This window comes from Phocoena sinus, chromosome 11, assembly GCF_008692025.1.
Source record: "Phocoena sinus isolate mPhoSin1 chromosome 11, mPhoSin1.pri, whole genome shotgun sequence".
Classification (NCBI taxonomy): Eukaryota; Metazoa; Chordata; class Mammalia; order Artiodactyla; family Phocoenidae; genus Phocoena; species Phocoena sinus.
In genome coordinates this window covers 40887213-40904093 of record NC_045773.1, presented here as the reverse complement: position 1 = coordinate 40904093, position 16881 = coordinate 40887213, and the positions used below count along the sequence as shown (strand labels likewise).

Genomic DNA, 16881 nt, shown 5'->3' with positions numbered 1-16881 from the left:
AGATCCCACGTGCCGCGGAGCGGCTGGGCCCGTGAGCCATGGCCGCTGAGCCTGCGCGTCCGGAGCCTGTGCTCCGCAACGGGAGAGGCCACAGCAGTGAGAGGCCCGCGTACCGCCAAAAAAAAAAAAAAAAAAAAAAAAAGAGTTTTGTTGAGAGAAATTAAAGACTTAAATAAACATAAAGACATCCCATGCTCATGAATTGGAAGACTTAATATTGTTAGGATGACAATACTACCCAAAATGATCTACAGATTCAGTGCAATCCCTATCAAAATCTCAATGGTGTTCTTTGCACAAATAGAAAAATCTATCCTCAAATTCATATGGAATCTCAAGGAATCCCAAACAGCCAAAACAATCTTGAAAGAGAACTAAGTTGGAGGACTCATTCTTCCTGATTTCAAAACTTACTACAAAGCTACAGTAATCAAAACAAAGTGGTACTGGCATAAAGACAGACATACAGACCAATGGGACAGAATAGAGAGTCTAGAAACAAACCCTTGCATATATGGTTAAATGATTTTCAACAGGGATACAAAGAACATTCAATAGAGAAAGGACAGTCTTTTCAACAAATGGTACCGGGAAAGCTGGATATTCACATGCAAAAGAATATACTGGATCCTTATGTTATACCATATACAAATATTAACTTAGAACGGATCAAAGACCTAAATGTAGGAGCTAAAACTATAAAACTCTTAGAAGAAAACGCAGGGGAAAAGCTTCATGATCTTGGATTTGATGATGGTTTATTAGGTATGATACCAAAAGCAGGATCAACAATAGAAAAAGATAAACTGAACTTCATTAAAATTTAAAACTTTGTGCATCAAAGGACATTATCAGGAAAGTAAAAAGACAACCTTGGGAATGGGAGAAAATATTTGCAAATCACCCATCTGATAAGGGGTTAATATCCAGAATACGTTAAGAACTCCTACAATTCAACAACCACCACCAAAACCCAATTTAAAAATGGGCAAAGGATCGAATAGACATTTCTCCAAAGAAACAAATGGCCATAGGCACATGAGAAGATGCTCAATATCACTACTCATCAAGGAAATGCAAATCAAAACTACAACCACAATTAGGATGTGTATAACCAACAAAACATAAAAAGAAAAGTGTTGGCAAGGGTGTGGATAAACTGAAACCCTTGTGCATTGCTGGTGGGAATGTAAAATGATGTGGCAGCTATGGAAAACATGGCGGTTCCTCAAAAAGTTAAACACAGAATTACTGTATGATCCCAAAATTCCACTTCTGGATATATACACAAAAGAACTGAAAACAGGGACTCAAACAGATATTTGTATACCCACTACTTAAAACAGCCAAAAGCTAGAAGCAACCCAAATGCCCACTAACAGATAAATGGATAAACAAAATGTGTTATATACAAACAATGGAATATTATTCAGCCTTAAAAAGGAATGAAATTCTGACACATGCTGCAACATGGCTGAACCCTGACAACATTACGCTGAATGAATAAGCCAGTCACAGAGAGGCAAGTAGTATATGATTCTCTTATATGAGATACTTAGAGTAGTCAAATTCAATGAGACAGAAAGAATGGTGGTTGCCGGGAACTGGGGAGAGAAGGGGAAGGGGAGTTATTGTTTAAGGGGTACAGAGTTTCCATTTGGGACGATGAAAAGTTCTGGAAATAGTGGCTTAATTATATAACACTGTGACTATCCTTAATGTCACTGATTTGTACACTTAAAATGGTACATTTTATGTTATGTATATTCTACTACAATTTTTTAAAAAGTAAAGGAAAAAAATAGGTCCATATTTTCAGCGCATTGAGAGAATCCCTCTTAAAAGGCCAGTTTTCCTGATAGCCTGGGGCATCCTTCCCATTGTAAGGGGGCCTGAGGATGCCATTCTGTCCTTTGTATTCTGCCCTCAAACCCAATTCCATAATCTGGACCCTAAATCCAAGGAAACAGCTCGGGTTGACTAGCTGCTGTTTGAAAGGCTGAGGTCTTGAGTATCCCTAGGCCAAGCAGTCTGCAGGGATAACTGACAGAGCCGACAAATTGCCAACAAAAACAGAAGCCAATCCCGCTGGCTTTCACTTTCTATTACTTCCCCTTACACTTTCTCGCAGGACACCAGACAGCCATGCAGAAAGGAAACGGGCCAAACCAACCTGCCTGATTTTTTTTAGTTGGAAAATGGAGTCCCTGTTTCCCCCCATCCATTACAGGTCTAGATATTTAATATCCTTTGTATTTTGTACAGCTGAGGACAAAGTTTTTGCCCACCCCAAAACAGCAGAACGAACAACGTCCATCCTCTGTACTCTATATACTCTCTAGGGCTCTTGCATACAGATAATCTAACAGATTATCCTGTTAGATCTCAAAATAACCCAGTGAGAATGAATGTTTTGGGGTTGTTATCCTCCACTGGAGACATGAAGAAACCGGAGCTCATGAGATGAAGCAATTAGTCCCAAATCCTACAACCCCAAGTGACAGGACCAGGATTCGCACAAAAGTAGTGAACTTCAGAGTTCTCCTTCCTCTCGATTACTTCGGAAAGAACAACGAAGTAGAAATGGAATCAGACCATTTTGTTGTCAAACAAGACCAAGGAAAAATGCTTCCAAGTTTGGCAACTAATAGGACTAAATCCCCAAAGAAGAGCCTGAAAAAGAACTAAGCGCCCGCCTCTTTCCCTTAGGTCTACCCTAACCCAGACATGGATCCTTCCTTCTGGTTTTTTGTACTCAACGATCCAGCCGGGCTCCCAGAGCAGTCTCGTACTGCCCTGCCCAAGGCGCTCTGGCACACAGCGGAGAGTCGGCCAGACTCGCGGTATTTCACCAGGGATGGGAGGCCGGCTGGTCATGGGAAAACGGAAGATTCAGCGTGCTCAGACACGAACAAGTCACGCCCAAACCAACGAGCATATGAAACTAAAACTGGCCCTGGAAATCCACACGGGAAACACCGGCCAGGAGCCAAAGGGCCTGCGGCGCGTCGACCACTGCCCTACCATACCAACGCACGCGCTCCAGCACTAGCGCCAAGCATAGTACCGCTCTCGCAGACCCAGACTTGGGCAGTCGCCGACGCCGTGCGCATGCTCCAGCAGCGCGCATGCGCGTCCCCGGCAGTTGCCTTTTCCCTGTAGTCCCCTGCCCTCTCGCCCTGCTGCCGGAACCAAACGCTGGGTACCTCAGCCACGGCCCTCACTCTGCATTCCTCACCTTGCGCCCGGTTTTCTCCCGTAGGGCCTTCAGCCGTTCCTTTCGCCGCAACGCCTCTTCCTCCAACCGGCCCACACCGGCCGCAGTAGCCGCCATCTTGCCCGCAGACATCCCCCCGCCCCCACTCTTCTCTAGTCCCGCAGCGCGCAGGCCCAAGGTGTTAGACGAACCCCTCACGGCCAATCCAGGGACGAGAATGGGAGAGCAGGAAGTCCTGAAAGCCAACCAATGCTGAGTTGCTACAGGAGGACCCTCCCTCTTCCTCCCCCACAGAACGTCTAACTCTTCGGGGGTCGACAAAGAAGGCGCTAAGGCTCGATTTGTCCAATGCCGATCAGGGAAAAAGCGGCAAGAGGAACCAGACCTGAGTGAAGGAGGATAGAGCGCGTCAATCGCTCTGGTTTTACCTAAGCGCCAACCATGCTGGCCACTTGGAATGCGCCGACCCATCTTTGTCCACTTCTCCTGATTCTTAAAGGCTCGAATGCCTTCACGAAGCCTTCCCTGACTGTCTACTCTGATCCCAGCCTAAGAGGTCTGCCTCTCCTTTCCTCTTAAGCTATCTGTGGCTTCCTGGATGCACTTGTTCATGGGCCTCTGGGCCCTTCTCTGTCCACTCTCAGCTCAGACAAAACCTAAGCAGAGCAGGGCTTGGCTGAATGGCCATTTTCCTCTGGGTTCATGGATGATCCCCTCCCACCTCCAACCCCCTGCCCGGCCTCCGCCCCCGGGGTGGCAAAGTACCCAGGGTCAGACTACCTAACCTGGAGAAGAGCAAACCCCAACTTGGGCCCAGTGGGCCCTAAGGGACCACCCTGAGCTTAGTTCCTGAGAACTAAGCTGAGAGTTGGTTTGGCCTCCGCCGATAGGTGCACTGCCTCCCAGCAGGAGCTGCCAGGGTATCCTTTCCCAAGTCAATTACCATGCCCTGACAACCGAGAGACCACTTTGACTGAAGTCAGTATCTTCTGACAGCCTATCCAGGTCCCCAGAGCCACACCTCCTCCCACCTAGGGAGAGTGACTTGTCTCTCAGCAAAGCTGTTCACTGCTTGTGGCCTCCCTTCCCAGGCTGACAGCAGGTGGACACCCACTCCTTGCTTCCCAGTTCCCTTCAGAGATCCCCAGTGCCACAGACCCCTGTCCAACTGGCCCCCACACACGACCCTCTTGACCTCTGTAACTTGGGCCTTTTGGTGCCCTCTCCCCTGCATCAGGTGGGGTGCCCTGCCGGGGCCTAGTATGCAGGTAGTACCCAATACACATGTAATAAGTGTTCAGGAAATGTCAGAAGTAGGATGGATGGGGCAGAAGGCCAGAGTGGAGGAGATGCCCAAGAAGCCAGGAGGACAGAACAGGATGGGTATGGGGACAGAGTCTGTCTCTTCTTGGCCACCCAAGGTCTAGGGGGCTCCAGGCTGGTCAGTTCCTCCAATTGATGGTAACTCTCTGGGTCCCACAAACTTTCCCCCCAGCCCCAACAAAGGGCCTCACCCCTGCCCAACACCATGGGCCCTCCTCACCTCCCAGGGAGAGTAGGGGGAGGTGGGGGAAGAGGCCCAGGGGTGATGGTGGCAGTGGTTCTGGAAAGTCAGGCCTCTGTCCCTGTCCATGCTGCCCAGGTGGTCCTCATTTGGCCCATCTGGGCCCCAGTTTCTCTGCCTGTTAAACAGAAGCATGAGGTACCCTTCAGCCTTTAACCTCTTGAAGTTAAAGGAAAAAAATGTGAATCAAGTGCTGAGCCCCGGAGTGAAGGGTGCCTCCATTTGGAGTATCTAGGAAGGCTTCCTGGAGGAGGGGATCCAGGCGAGGTGAGGAGTACCTAAATCTTCCAGGGATCTGCCCAACAGATGGAAGGAACTGCTCCCCCGGAGTTATTTCAGGCTTGTCTTGCTGTTTTCTGATCCCCCCTCCCGCCCCCGCCCCGCACTCCTGCCACACAATCCTGCTCCACTAACAACAGGATTAAAAAAGTGACACTTCGGTCTCCCCATAAGCGCTTATACCAACGCCTGGCACGTGGTAAACTCTACAAGTGGTTGTCACGGTTGTTGTCCTCGTTAGTTACTGAAGGACCCTGCCCATCTGCACGCGGCCCGCAGCCCCTTCCCCCAATCCCGCGAGCCTGTCCCTTCCACGAATGGTGGTCTTTCCAGCCAGGCGGGCTGTGTCCCGGTTAGATCTAGACGTAGGGCAAATCTGGAATCCCTGACCCAGACCCTAGTCCGGGAGGCTCAGATTGGCCTTTCCGGAGGGCGCGGATTGCGGGGGGGGGCGGGGCTGCTGGGCGCCCTCCCGGGCCGCCCTGACCTCAGGCTCCTCCTCCTGTCGGGCTCCCCGCCCTTTGCACGGTCCCGGGATAGGCGGGGCGGCGGTGGCCGCTGCAGAAGCGCAGGAAGCCGGGCGGTGGCCGACCGGGAGGAGGAGGAGCGCGACGGCGGCCAGTACTACTTCCCTCAGTAGTACCGCGCCGCTCCGCCCTGGAGTGACGCCCTCCGCCCATGGGCCTGGCCGAGGGCAACCGGCGGGCGGCGCGGAGGAGGCGGCGGCGGCGGCGGCAGGTGGCGTGCAGCAGGGTTGGAGCCTGGTCGGGCCATGGCCGCCTCGGAGCGGCTCTACGAGTTGTGGCTACTCTACTACGCGCAGGTGAGCCCGCGCCCGCCGTGCCCACAGCTCCGCGCGCCCGGCGTCTGCTGCACCTGCGCCCGGCGCCACCTGGGCCGTGTATACGCACGCGCCGGGCGTGCTCGGGCTCCACACGCACGTGTGCGACCCCGGCCGGCTGGTGCCTCTGGCACTTATACCTGGGGGGTCGGCCCTCGCGGGCGCGCACCTTACAAGAGCCTCTTGGGTGGGGACAGTGCAGCCTCGGTTGTCCCTGAGGAGAGGGGCCTGGACCAAGACAGGGCACTTACCCCTTTTACAGATGGGGAAACTGAGGCCTGGGGGGAAAAAAAAGGCTGGCCGGGTCGTAAGGGGCGGGAGGCTTACTTTGAATTTGGGCGTGCTACTCCTGTGGGCGCAGCCCAGTTGGGTGGTCGCCCGATGGGTCTGAGTGGGCTGGGGGGTCTCCAGGCATGCAAGGGGGCGTCCCTACTTCGGTCTGACTTGAGTCAACTCCTCGGATACCCTGCGGTGAACTGCCGGTGGTGAGCTCCTCCTTGACCCCAGGTGGCCCCACCCCAACCCCCCGGGGTGGGGGCAGGGTGTGGATTACGGGGGAGGGGGCGTCCAGCCCAAAGCAAAGATTCGCCTTGGATGCTGGGAGTGAAAATGGGGAATGCGGGTGAGGTGGGAGGGATGCTTGAAAGGGATGGAGGGAGGCCATTTTCTCCTGAGCTCCCCGTCCTTCCTCAGAGACTACCTCAAGTGGCCTCAGAAGGTGAAGGGAGCAACTCTGACCCAGGTGTACCCCAAACTGTGTCTCGCACACATAGGCCCCCACTTTCCTTCTGTATTCACAGCAAGGAGAGAACCCAGGGTAAGGCTCCCTCTCCCCTTCACCCAGCACCAGCCTTCCTCCCTGCACCTGCCTGGCATCATACTCCTGGCTCAGGTGTGCCTTGGGCACAATGCACTATTGTGTGCCCCTGATCTCGTCACTAGGGGGAAGTTCATGCTCAAATCAGCTGGCCCTCTGAAGAGGCTCCTGCAGTCCTGTCTCCCAGGACTGCAGGCCAGGACTTGGGCCCCAGGGATCAGGAGTCCAGGCCATAAGGGCCATAGCTTCTTGAGCCCGCTTAGGTGGTGAGAAGTCCAGGCACCCGGCAAGAGGCAGTGCATGGATTAGAGTCTGTCTTTGGTGTGACCGAGGGCATGCTCTTTACACCCCTGAGCCTCTGCTTCCATATCTGTAAATTTGGCACAGTCCTGGCCTCCGGTGGCCTGGACTGTGCAGAGGGATAGCCAGTATGGCTGATCCAGGCCAGAGAAGTTTCCTGCTTCCCTGCCCCATTGGATCCCCTCACCCCAGCTTCTCTGTCTCCATTGCCAAAGGTTGGTCCTTGTGAAGGAGCAAAAGATTTGGGAGGAAACCTGCCCCTGGCCCTCATGCTTCTGATTGCCCCCGTGGTCATGGGCAGGTTCTTGGTTTTCAGTTTCTTTAGCTGTGACCAGGCAAAAGGGGGCTTGAACAAGGTGATGAGTCTGAGGGATGTTAATCAAGCTTCTGATTGCCTCCGTGGTCGTGGGCAGGTTCTTGGTCTTCAGTTTCTTCAGCTGTGACCAGGCAAAGGGGGGCTTGAACAAGGTGATGAGTCTGAGGGATGTTAATCAAGCTTCTGATTGCCTCCGTGGTCGTGGGCAGGTCCTTGGTCTTCAGTTTCTTCAGCTGTGACCAGGCAAAGGGGGGATTGAACAAGGTGATGAGTCTGAGGGATGTTAATCAAGCTTATGATTGCCTCCGTGGTCGTGGGCAGGTCCTTGGTGTTCAGTTTCTTCAGCTGTGATCAGGCGACGGGGGGCTTGAACGAGGGGACGAGACTGAGGGTTGTTAATGGTGGGTCTTCAGGCTGGGTGGCTGCTGGGGAAGGGTGTCTTGGCAGTTTCCCAGGATTGTACCTCCGACGTGGTTACCTCCTGCTGCCCCTTCTAGCTGACCTCTGCAAGTGGTCAGTCCCTCACAGGTGTTTAGCATTCATCTGTGCTGAGTCCCTTCTCCCCTTCCAGCTCCTCATCTCACAGGGCAGGTGTGGGGCACAGGCTAGCTGGTTGTAGCCTTAGAAGCCTGGGCAGGCAGGGTACGGCCTGGGGCCAGGCAAACAAATCCAGGATATGAGTGTGAACCCAGGAGGCGGGAGGGGCCAGGTTTCCTGGGGAGAGGAAGCTTCAGCCAGCCTCCCAGCACTGCCTTCCTGCCAGCTTGGTCCTGCTTCTGCTCCCGGAACATGGTCTCCACCCTCTGTACTGAGCTCCTAGGGAGTGGTGGCTGTGCTACTTGGAGCCCTGCCAGGGACCTATTGTGTGTGTACTTGGGGGAGAGGGGAAGATAAGGTAAGGGGTCGAACTGAGAGAGGGTATTAAGAGACCCCTGAAATGGCCAGCTACCCAGCCAGTAGGCTCCCCCAATACTTTCGCCCCTCCCTTCAACAGTGAGAGCTGACATCAGCTGGCAAACCTGTTTCCCCAGTTGTGGGTCTAGGCCTGCCCTGGGAGCACCCCTGTTTCTGCCCTTCCTTTCCCCTCACAGACCCCAAGTTCATGCCTGCTCACCCCCTACCTCTTGGGGCCACGAGTGGGTGAGGGGGCTGTGGGTGGCTACTGAAGGAGGAAGGAGGGTCAGAGTGCCCCCTGGACATCACTCAGTCTGAGCCCCTCAGAGCCTTAGTGGGGAAACCAAGGCAGGGTTGTACCAAGGTCATTGGACAGGTCTGGGGCAGAGTCTGGCAGAGCTCTGGCCCAGTCTCCATCCTGTGTTCCCTTACCTAGGAAAGGTCTAGTCCTGTGGGCGGGAAGACTCAGGTGGGCCTGCACCCTGGGACGGCGCAGGCTGTTTCCTCTGCCTGGAGCCTTCTCCCTCCTGTCTGAGGAGGCCTTCCCCGCCTGTTCCCGCAGCCCAAGCTGGACCTCAGCCCAGGCGTGTCCCCACTTGAACCCTCATTGTGCTTGCTACTCTGCGGTTTCCCCACGCCTCACACTTAGGCCGTGCTCCTTGGGTATTAGCTGAATGTCTGGGTGACTGATCAGGGATGTCTTACCAGAGGCCTGAGTTTGGGCCTGGAGGGCTGAGCGCACAGGAGCAGGGGGAGCAAGCACACGGCAGTGGGAACTGTGAGCGGCAAGTTCGTTGGGTGGGTGGGGGCACATCCAGAGGACTCAACCTGGCAGGGCTTCCCCAGTGAGGGCTTAGGAAGTGGGGGAGAGGATAAGGGGACTGGGGCAGCACCCAGTAGGCTAGCAGTTGGGTGGCTGTCAAGGTTATGCAAAATGTGCAGCTGAGTGGCCCTCTTTCAGGCTGGAGCAGTAGTGCTGCTCAGTAGCCCTCCAGTGAAAGGGAGTGTTGGGGGGCATGAAAGCTGAGGGGTACTTACGGTCCCAGAAGTCAGGACAGGGCAAACATTCAGGGTTCAGGTGGGGAGCCTAGGCTGAACTCCCTGCTTATGCTATTGAGGACTCAGGGTTCTAGGAAGGTCAGGTCAGAGCCCGAGCTGACCTCGCTCTGCCCGCCCCTCCCTGGTCCCTCACCCCTGACTGATGAGCTCTACTGCCTCATGGAAACCTAGTCAGGCCCTCTGCTCCCTCCGAGACCTTAGCTGGTTCATATTTCTTCCTTTGCCTCAGTTTACCATCTTGAAATGGGAAAAAGGACCTCCTTGGTGCTTGACCCCCCCACAACCCTCTTCCGTACCTTAAAGGGGCAACCAGAGTTTCCTCCTACCTGCCTTTATTACTGAGGCAACTGAAGACGGAGGGACTGAGGTGATGGGGAGAGTAGCACAGAGTCCAGGGTTGGGGGAGGGGCTGGTAATCCCTGGAGCTTTTATGGCAACTGGGGAGCTGATGTGGAAGTGTGGGGTCACTGTGGAAACAGGTCAGTTACCATGGGGACCCTGAAAGGAAATTCCTGTTTTCCAAAGTGATAGGACAAGGGGAAGGTTAAACCTTGAGGGGTGTTATGGAGACCAGGTCCATGCCTTTCAAGACCCCCTCGCCAGGTAAGGGGGAGAGACTGGCCCAGCCACCTAGGCACTTGGACCACTAGCCTCAGTTGTCCTTGCCCCTGGCAAAGTCCCCATCTTCCTGCTTCGTTCCTTGGCCTGAGGCCCTCCAAGTCTGACCTCCAGTCGTCCTGGTGTAGCCAAAGGCCACCTTCAGCTTGACGTTGCTTTCCCCCTCATGCTGAGTGGGGAGACCCCCACACATGAAGGAGGTCATCCTGGTCAGGCCCCACCCCACCCTATCCCATTTCTGCTTGCCTGTTCCAGGAGATGGGGTGCTCCCTACCACCTAGGCAGCTCTGACTGGGAAGAGTCACCACTATGGAGCTTCAGTCTTTTCTCCCTACCCTCCTTCTAGCGCTAACCTGGGGTCCATGAAGATCCTCCCATTCCACCTGCCTGGGACAGCCAGCTGGGGAGTGGCCCATGGAACCTTGGCTCTGCCAGTGAACCAAGGTCTGCCACTCATCTGTCACTCATGGAGGTGGGTGGGGAGAAGATGAGTGTTGCCCTGGAATGCCAAGGGCTTGGGAAGGCAGAGGCCCTGAATTTGGGAGTGGAGCTCCCACTCACCTTACCACACGCTGGTGGGTGTGGTTGGAGAGCCTTTACCTGTTAAGCAAAGAGATGGTTTTAAAGAGGCAGCTGAAGCAGAGAGATTAATCGTTTGTTTTGTTTTTTTCATTTTTATTTTATATCAGAATATAGTTGATTTACAATTTGTGTTAGTTTCAGTTGTACAGCAGTGACTTAGTTATACATATATCTATTCTTTTTCAGATTCTTTTCTCATATAGATTATTACAGAGTATTGAGTAGAGTTCCCTGTGCTATACAGTAGGTCCTTGTTGATTACCTGTTTGTTTGTTTTTTTGTTTTGTTTTTTTTTGCGGTACGCGGGCCTCTCACTGTTGTGGCCTCTCCCGTTGCGGAGCACAGGCTCCGGACACATGGGCTCAGCAGCCGTGGCTCACGGGCCCAGCCACTCCGCGGCATGTGAGATCCTCCCAGACCGGGGCACGAACCTGTTTCCCCTGCATCGGCAGGTGGACTCTCAACCACTGCGCCACCAGGGAAGCCCTGATTATCTGTTTTATGTATAGTAGCATGTATATGTTAATCCTAATGTCCTAATTTATCCCTCCCCCCCACCTTTCCCCTTTGGTAACTATAAGTTTTCTAAATCTGTGATGGGGTTTCTGTTTTGTAATTAAGTTTATTTGTATCATTTTTTAGATTCCACATATAAGTGATAACATATGAAATTTTTTGTTTTCTGACTTAGTATGATCATCTCTAGGTCCATCCATGTTGCTGCAAATGGCATTATTTCATTCTTTTTATGGCTGAGTAATATTCTAATGTGTATATGTACCACATCTTTATGCATTCATCTGTTGATGGACATTTAGGTTGCTTCCATGTCTTGGCTATTGTAAACAGTGCTGTTCATGATACATGAACATTGGGGTGCATGTATCTTTTCAAGGTATGGTTTTCTCCGGATATATGTCCAGGAATGGGATTGCTGGACCACATGGTAGCTCTATTTTTAGTTTTGTAAGGAACCTCCATACTGTTCTCCATAGTGGGCGTACCGATTTACATTCCCACCAGCAGTGTAGGAGAGTTCCCTTTTGAGAGATTAATATTTAGTAAGCTACCGAGTGTAAGAATCAGGTCTGGACTCCAGAACCCATGCCCTCAACCACATTCAATTTGGCACCCCCGGCCTCTGACAGGGCTGCATCTTGGGGAAGGTGCTGGCTCTGATGGGGATACATTTAAGCAGAGGAAACACGGAGCGCAAAGCGCATGCAGACTTGTGGCAGTGGGGACAGTGAGTAGTATCCAGTGGGGCAGCCAGTGAATATGGCATGTGAGGCTGGAGATGAGGTGGGCACCACCCATGGCGGGCTTCAGATGTCGGGGGAGGCTGTGGACGTGCCCTGGGCCTGTGGTAGGGTGGCTGACTGGCTGCTCAGACAGTAGTGGTAACTGATGGGTCCTGGGGGCGCTGGGTACTGCTTAAGGAACTTTGGGGATGGGGGATTTGGGGCAGGATCTGGTCCCTGAGACACAGGGCAAGCCAGGCCTGGTGTCAGGCTCGGGGTAAGGCACGCAGGCCTCAGGTAGCACAGTGTCAGGAGCTCAGTGGTCCCTGTCCCTCTGAAAGACAGACCAACCCACCCATCCATGCCTCAGCCGCCTGCCCTCAGCCCTGCCGGGTTACCTCAGAGTTCTGAGGAAGTGGCAGTTCCACGCTCACCCAGGACCTAACCAACCCGTGGGAGCTCCCCTCCTCCAGCACTGAGTGTCCTCAGGGCTGGTTGGGCATGGACTGGGGTCCCTACAGGGGTGACTCTGAGACCCCCATACCCACAGCTTTCTCCCCTGCTGCAAGGCCCTGGGAGGAGTGTGAGTGCTCCTGACCTGCCTTCATGGGAGGGGCAGGGTTGGGACCCCGTCGCAGTCAGGTTGGGGTGGGGACTGGGCTGGCCCACCGATGTTCCTGTTCTGAGCTGGAAAGGGAAGGAGGAGCCAGCGAGACAGAGCTTTGAGAGGAGTGTGGGGCTCCTGAGCAGCACAGCCACCTCTTGCCGGCTCTGGAGCCTTCGGCATGAAGCAGTGCCTCCATGCTCGAGGCCCCTGCTCTGCCCTGCCTCCCAGCCCCGGTGCCTGCAGGGACTCCCTCACCCCCCAGCACTGCAGCCTCAAGCCATGGGGCCCAGGTCAGAGCCAGGCCGAGGATTCCCCGGGAGAAGAGGTGAGACCCCCAGAGTCAAGACCGGCAGTTACCCCTACCCCTGCCTACTACTGTGCTTTAGAGACCCCTCCTACCCCTCCAGAACCCACAAAGGCTGCTGCCTTGATTGCCTCAGACCTGAACCCAGCCCAGCCTGGACCTGCTGGAAGTTTGCAGGACTGGACAGGCTGAGGGTGTGGTTCTAGGGACAGAAAGCAGGGGTGTGCAGAGTTTGAGGGGCCCATCAGGTCTGGGAGGGCTGATCCAGGTGATGGCCATGAGGAGGGTGGGAGTTTCCTGCTTAAGTACCAAAAGCCCAAGTCACAGATGGCAGCGGGGCATGGGGAGATCAGAGGCCTGCCCAGGAGAATGTGAATCACAGATGTGGGAGGGCAGAGAGGCTGGAGAAGGAGTCCCTGGTTGGACTAGGGGCCCAGAATGCCTGGCTTACCAATTAAGCCTTTTATCTTTGGGTCAGGGAGGGAGGACATGGTCAAATGTGGGCTTACAGGTGCTCAGCAGGGCTGTAGTGGGCAAGAGGGACTCAGGTTTTGGGTGGGAGAGACAGTGGCTTGACTGGGGGTGGTTTGGGGCTAGAAGAAGGGAGGATGGTGTTGGGACAATTTTGAAGGTAGGGAGCAATGTGTGGGGTCATTGAGGCAGGGTCGTGGGTCCTGTGGTCAGCTTGGGCTGACTGGCTCTAGCCACCATGAGTGATCCTGGCCTAGAAGAGAGGTTGAGCTGCAACTGTGCTAGTGGACGAGGCATCCCCTCTGGGGCCCCCCGTTTTCCCATTTGCAGTGGGAAGGGTTCAGAAGAAATGGTCTAAGAGCCCTGGCCTGCTCTGGTGTTTTCAGGGTTGGGCATGTTGATGTCCTTGCTGGTTTGTGGCGAGGAGAGGTATAGACAGAGGTAGGTGAGCAGGGAGGCTGCCAGCGGCAGAGGGTGGAGAGGTCGCCAAAGGTAACTGACAGGCAAAAAGTCACAGCGGTGTGGGCCTGCACCTTGGTGGTCCCAGCCCCTCTCTGAATTGCCTGGGCCTTGGCTCTGTGATAAAATGTACAAGGAAGGTGTCCAACCACAGGGTGGAGGGCTGCTCTGTCTAGGTTTTTTGGGGGCCTGGCCCAGTCTGCTGGGGTCAGGCCCCTTCCCTGGAGCCCATTCAGCCCTGGCCCTGTGGTCTGGGGCCCACAAGTGGCAAAAAAAATTAGCCGTCCATGCAAAAGTAGTTGTGGAGGTCCTTGATTTAAGGCCCGTGGCACCTGGGGAGCAGTCTCAGGGTGTCGTCTGTGGTGTGTCCCTTGCCCCTACATGTTCAGTATAGTCCCTGCCCTTTTCCCCCCGCCCCCCCACCCCTGGGAAAAAAAGTTGCTCTCTGGGCCATGCTGGTTAGGGTGGGTGCTCCAGATGGGGCTGGTGTGGAAGGAGGAGCTCAGATCCAGGCCACCACCCACTCCATGCTTTGGGAGGGGCTTAGAAGTTAGAACAGATTAGGGCTAGTCCAGGGCTTACCTGTGTCCCTGGAGCAAAGAGACCAGCAGGGCCAGATGGGGAGCCTGGATGCAGGAGGAGGGTGGGGCAGAGGTATGGATGAGTCCTTCAACATCATTGCCTGGGCCTGAGGCCTTAGACCCAGGTCAGGGAGCTGTGGGTGCCTTGAATGAAGGGCACTGTGGTAGCAGGGACCACAACCTGTCCCTGGATAGGCTTGCCCTGACTCCTGTCCCAGAGTTCTCCTGGACCTCATGCCTGTAGAACTAGTTTCTGTCCACAAGCTCCACCCAGGGCAATGTGACCCCTGCCCCTCTGTGCTGCAGGCTCCACCCCTGGTGCTAGGCTGGGTCCTTCACAGCTTCTCTTGCTGGGCCCTGGGTGCCCCAGGCCCTCCCACATCCCTGCGGTCTGCCGGGAGGAAGCGGCCCCCTTCCCCCACCGTGACTTTGCGCTTCCTGCCCCAGGGGCCAGGGTGGGAGGGGACGTTTCCCGTTCACACCAAAGTTTCCCTGGCTGGTGGCGCCCAAACTCGGGCTCAGCCCGCTGTCCCTCTTACCCATGGAACCAGCTCTGGGGCCTGGGGTCCAGGTAACCAGCCAGGGTGTGGGCGGAGGTTCCCACGGTGAGGCAGGGCATTTTGCCTGTACAGGTGGGGGATGTGTGTGTGCGTGGGTCTGCCTGGTCGGTAGTGCACATGCAGCCTGGGATATACAGTCAAGGAAGGTTTCCTGGAGGTGGTGGCTGCTGAGTTGGGAGAAGGGGGCATGCGAGAGCCCAGCTCATAGCTTTGGGTTCAGGGAGGCTGGTGAGTGGGAGACCTTTAGCCACAGCACCCCTGTGGGCCACAGCCATGCCCTAGGAATGTATACACTTAAGTCCCTCCCCTGCCTGTGTCAGGCTTACCTGGGTCCCCAAGGGTTCAGGAAGTGGGAGAGGAGACTGAGAGGCTGAGAAAAGCAGATGGGGGCCCTGAGAGAGTGGTCAATATGTAAGGCAGTCCTCTGATGCTGACCTTCCACTTCCTGTCCTCCTCCCCAACCCATCCCTACCTTTCTCCACCCCCACTGCTCTGCCTCCAATCTCTGTGTACCCCCATTCACTTTCCATCTCTGTCCACATCCCCTTGTCCCTCCCCTGTCCACTGTGCCCCTTCTGCCCCCACCACTGTTCCTCTGAACGCCTGTGCCTGCAGAAGGACCTGGGCTATCTGCAGCAGTGGCTGAAGGCCTTTGTGGGTACCTTCGAGAAGAGCATCTCACTGTCCTCTCTGGAGCCACGCAGGTGAGGCTGGAGCTACATGGAGGGCGGGAGACTGAGGGATGCTCGGCGCCTAGTGACCCCGCTCCCTGCAGGCCGGAGGAGGCAGGTGTGGAGGTGCCGCTGCTACCTCGGGATGCGCTGCACGTGCTGGCCGAGCAGCTGGCCGAGGGGGACCTGGAGCAAGCCCTGCTGCTGCTCAAGCTCTTCATTGTCCTCTGCAGGTGGGTCCCTGTTGTCTTCTCCACGGTGAGAGAATGTGCAATTATGGGCCGGGGTGGGGGCTGGCTTGTCACCGGGACCTCTCCCGTCATTCACTTCCCAGGAACCCGGAGAATGTAGAGGTAGGCTGGGGCCAGGTGCTGGTGCCCCGGGTGCTGGCGTTGCTGACCCGCTTGGTGGCCAAGGTGAGGTGGCCTCTACCCTGGGGGTTGGCAAGTGGTAGCCACGGCCCAGCTAACCCCCCTTCACCCTCTCCGCATGCCTACAGCTGAAAGGACCCCCACCACCAGAGAAGGGCCATGGGTCCCAGCTGGAAAACGTAGCCCTGCATGCCCTGCTCCTCTGTGAGGGCCTCTTCGACCCCTACCAGACCTGGCGGCGCCAGCACAGTGGGTGAGAGGCGGCCCGCAGGCGGAGGACCTAGACAGGATGGGGGTGGCCGCACTGGCCAAGGTGCAGAGGTGGGAGGGGCCGGTGTGCAGGCTGCTGAGGGGAGGATGACGCAGGAGGAGTGAAGTACTGGCCTCACCTTGGCCCCTGCCCACCCTGTCCCCACCTGCCAGGGAAGTCATCAGCTCCAAGGAGAAGAGCAAGTACAAGTTCCCTCCTGTGGCTTTGCCCTGTGGATTCAGCACCTTCTTCGGAGGTCAGGCCCCACCCCCGGCCCGCCTGGCCCTGCCCCCAAACATGAGCCCCCTCCTTTGGTTCCCCATTGCATATGCAGGATAGGACCCACCTATGGCTGTACTCAGGGCTGGAAGAACCATGGGAATTTGAGTGGGCTTCCAAAGGCAAGTAGGAGTTCAGGGGCAGAGAGGAGAGGAAGGGCATGTCTGCACAAAATGAGTGATTTCTTTTTGCGGGGGAGTCGATTTCCCTTTCCCCTTCTCTCCTGTCTCTTGGACCCCCCCCATTGCTTGTACCCCACTCTGATCTGGACTATCTTAAAACTCCCTGGTCCAATCTCTTTGTCCCTGTAGCTCCACCCAGTCTCCTCTCTTCCACAGGACAGTGTCTACATTAGGTGTCTCCCCTTCCTGCTCCCATACTCCCGGGGAAGCTGACCCCCCAGAACATCTCTGGCCACCTATTCTCCCTGGGTACCTTCTGCTCCTGAGTGTCTTCTCTCCTCTCATTGGAAGACACTGGCCAGAATTTCAGATGGGCTCCTGGCAGGATGCTGTCTGGACAGGGGCAGGCCAGGTTTGGGAAGGTGGTGGCCTAGGAAATATCTCAGTGTTTCTGGGATGCACCAGGGAGCTGCGGGCC

General features: G+C 55.3%; 2 protein-coding genes across 20 annotated transcripts in view; one reads left to right on the top strand and one right to left on the bottom strand.

Moving 5' to 3' along the window:
- CCDC12 (coiled-coil domain containing 12) overlaps positions 1–3369 on the bottom strand; it is a 51637-nt gene extending 48268 nt beyond the window's left edge. For 6 of the 8 annotated variants that reach the window (XM_032648412.1, XM_032648407.1, XM_032648408.1 and 3 more), the window contains exon 1: positions 3239–3355. Coding sequence is in view for 7 of the 8 variants with exons in the window: in XM_032648407.1 (XP_032504298.1) it covers positions 3239–3349 (111 nt within the window). In the remaining variant the exon portion in view is untranslated. Of the gene's footprint in view, positions 1–3238 lie in introns of all 8 variants that reach the window. The other 2 variants (XM_032648415.1, XM_032648411.1) reach the window with 2 other exon arrangements.
- A 2262-nt stretch (positions 3370–5631) lies between these two features.
- The window catches only part of NBEAL2 (neurobeachin like 2), a 30804-nt gene continuing 19554 nt past the window's right edge, over positions 5632–16881 (top strand). For 3 of the 12 annotated variants that reach the window (XM_032647889.1, XM_032647884.1, XM_032647880.1), the window contains exons 1-6: positions 5633–5883; positions 15326–15414; positions 15486–15614; positions 15716–15797; positions 15881–16005; positions 16176–16258. In XM_032647889.1, coding sequence (XP_032503780.1) covers positions 5833–5883; positions 15326–15414; positions 15486–15614; positions 15716–15797; positions 15881–16005; positions 16176–16258 — 559 coding nt within the window. In that variant the 5' untranslated portion in view covers positions 5633–5832. Of the gene's footprint in view, positions 5884–12326; positions 12661–14608; positions 14722–15325; positions 15615–15715; positions 15798–15880; positions 16006–16175; positions 16259–16881 lie in introns of those variants that run through there. The other 9 variants (XM_032647886.1, XM_032647885.1, XM_032647882.1 and 6 more) reach the window with 6 other exon arrangements.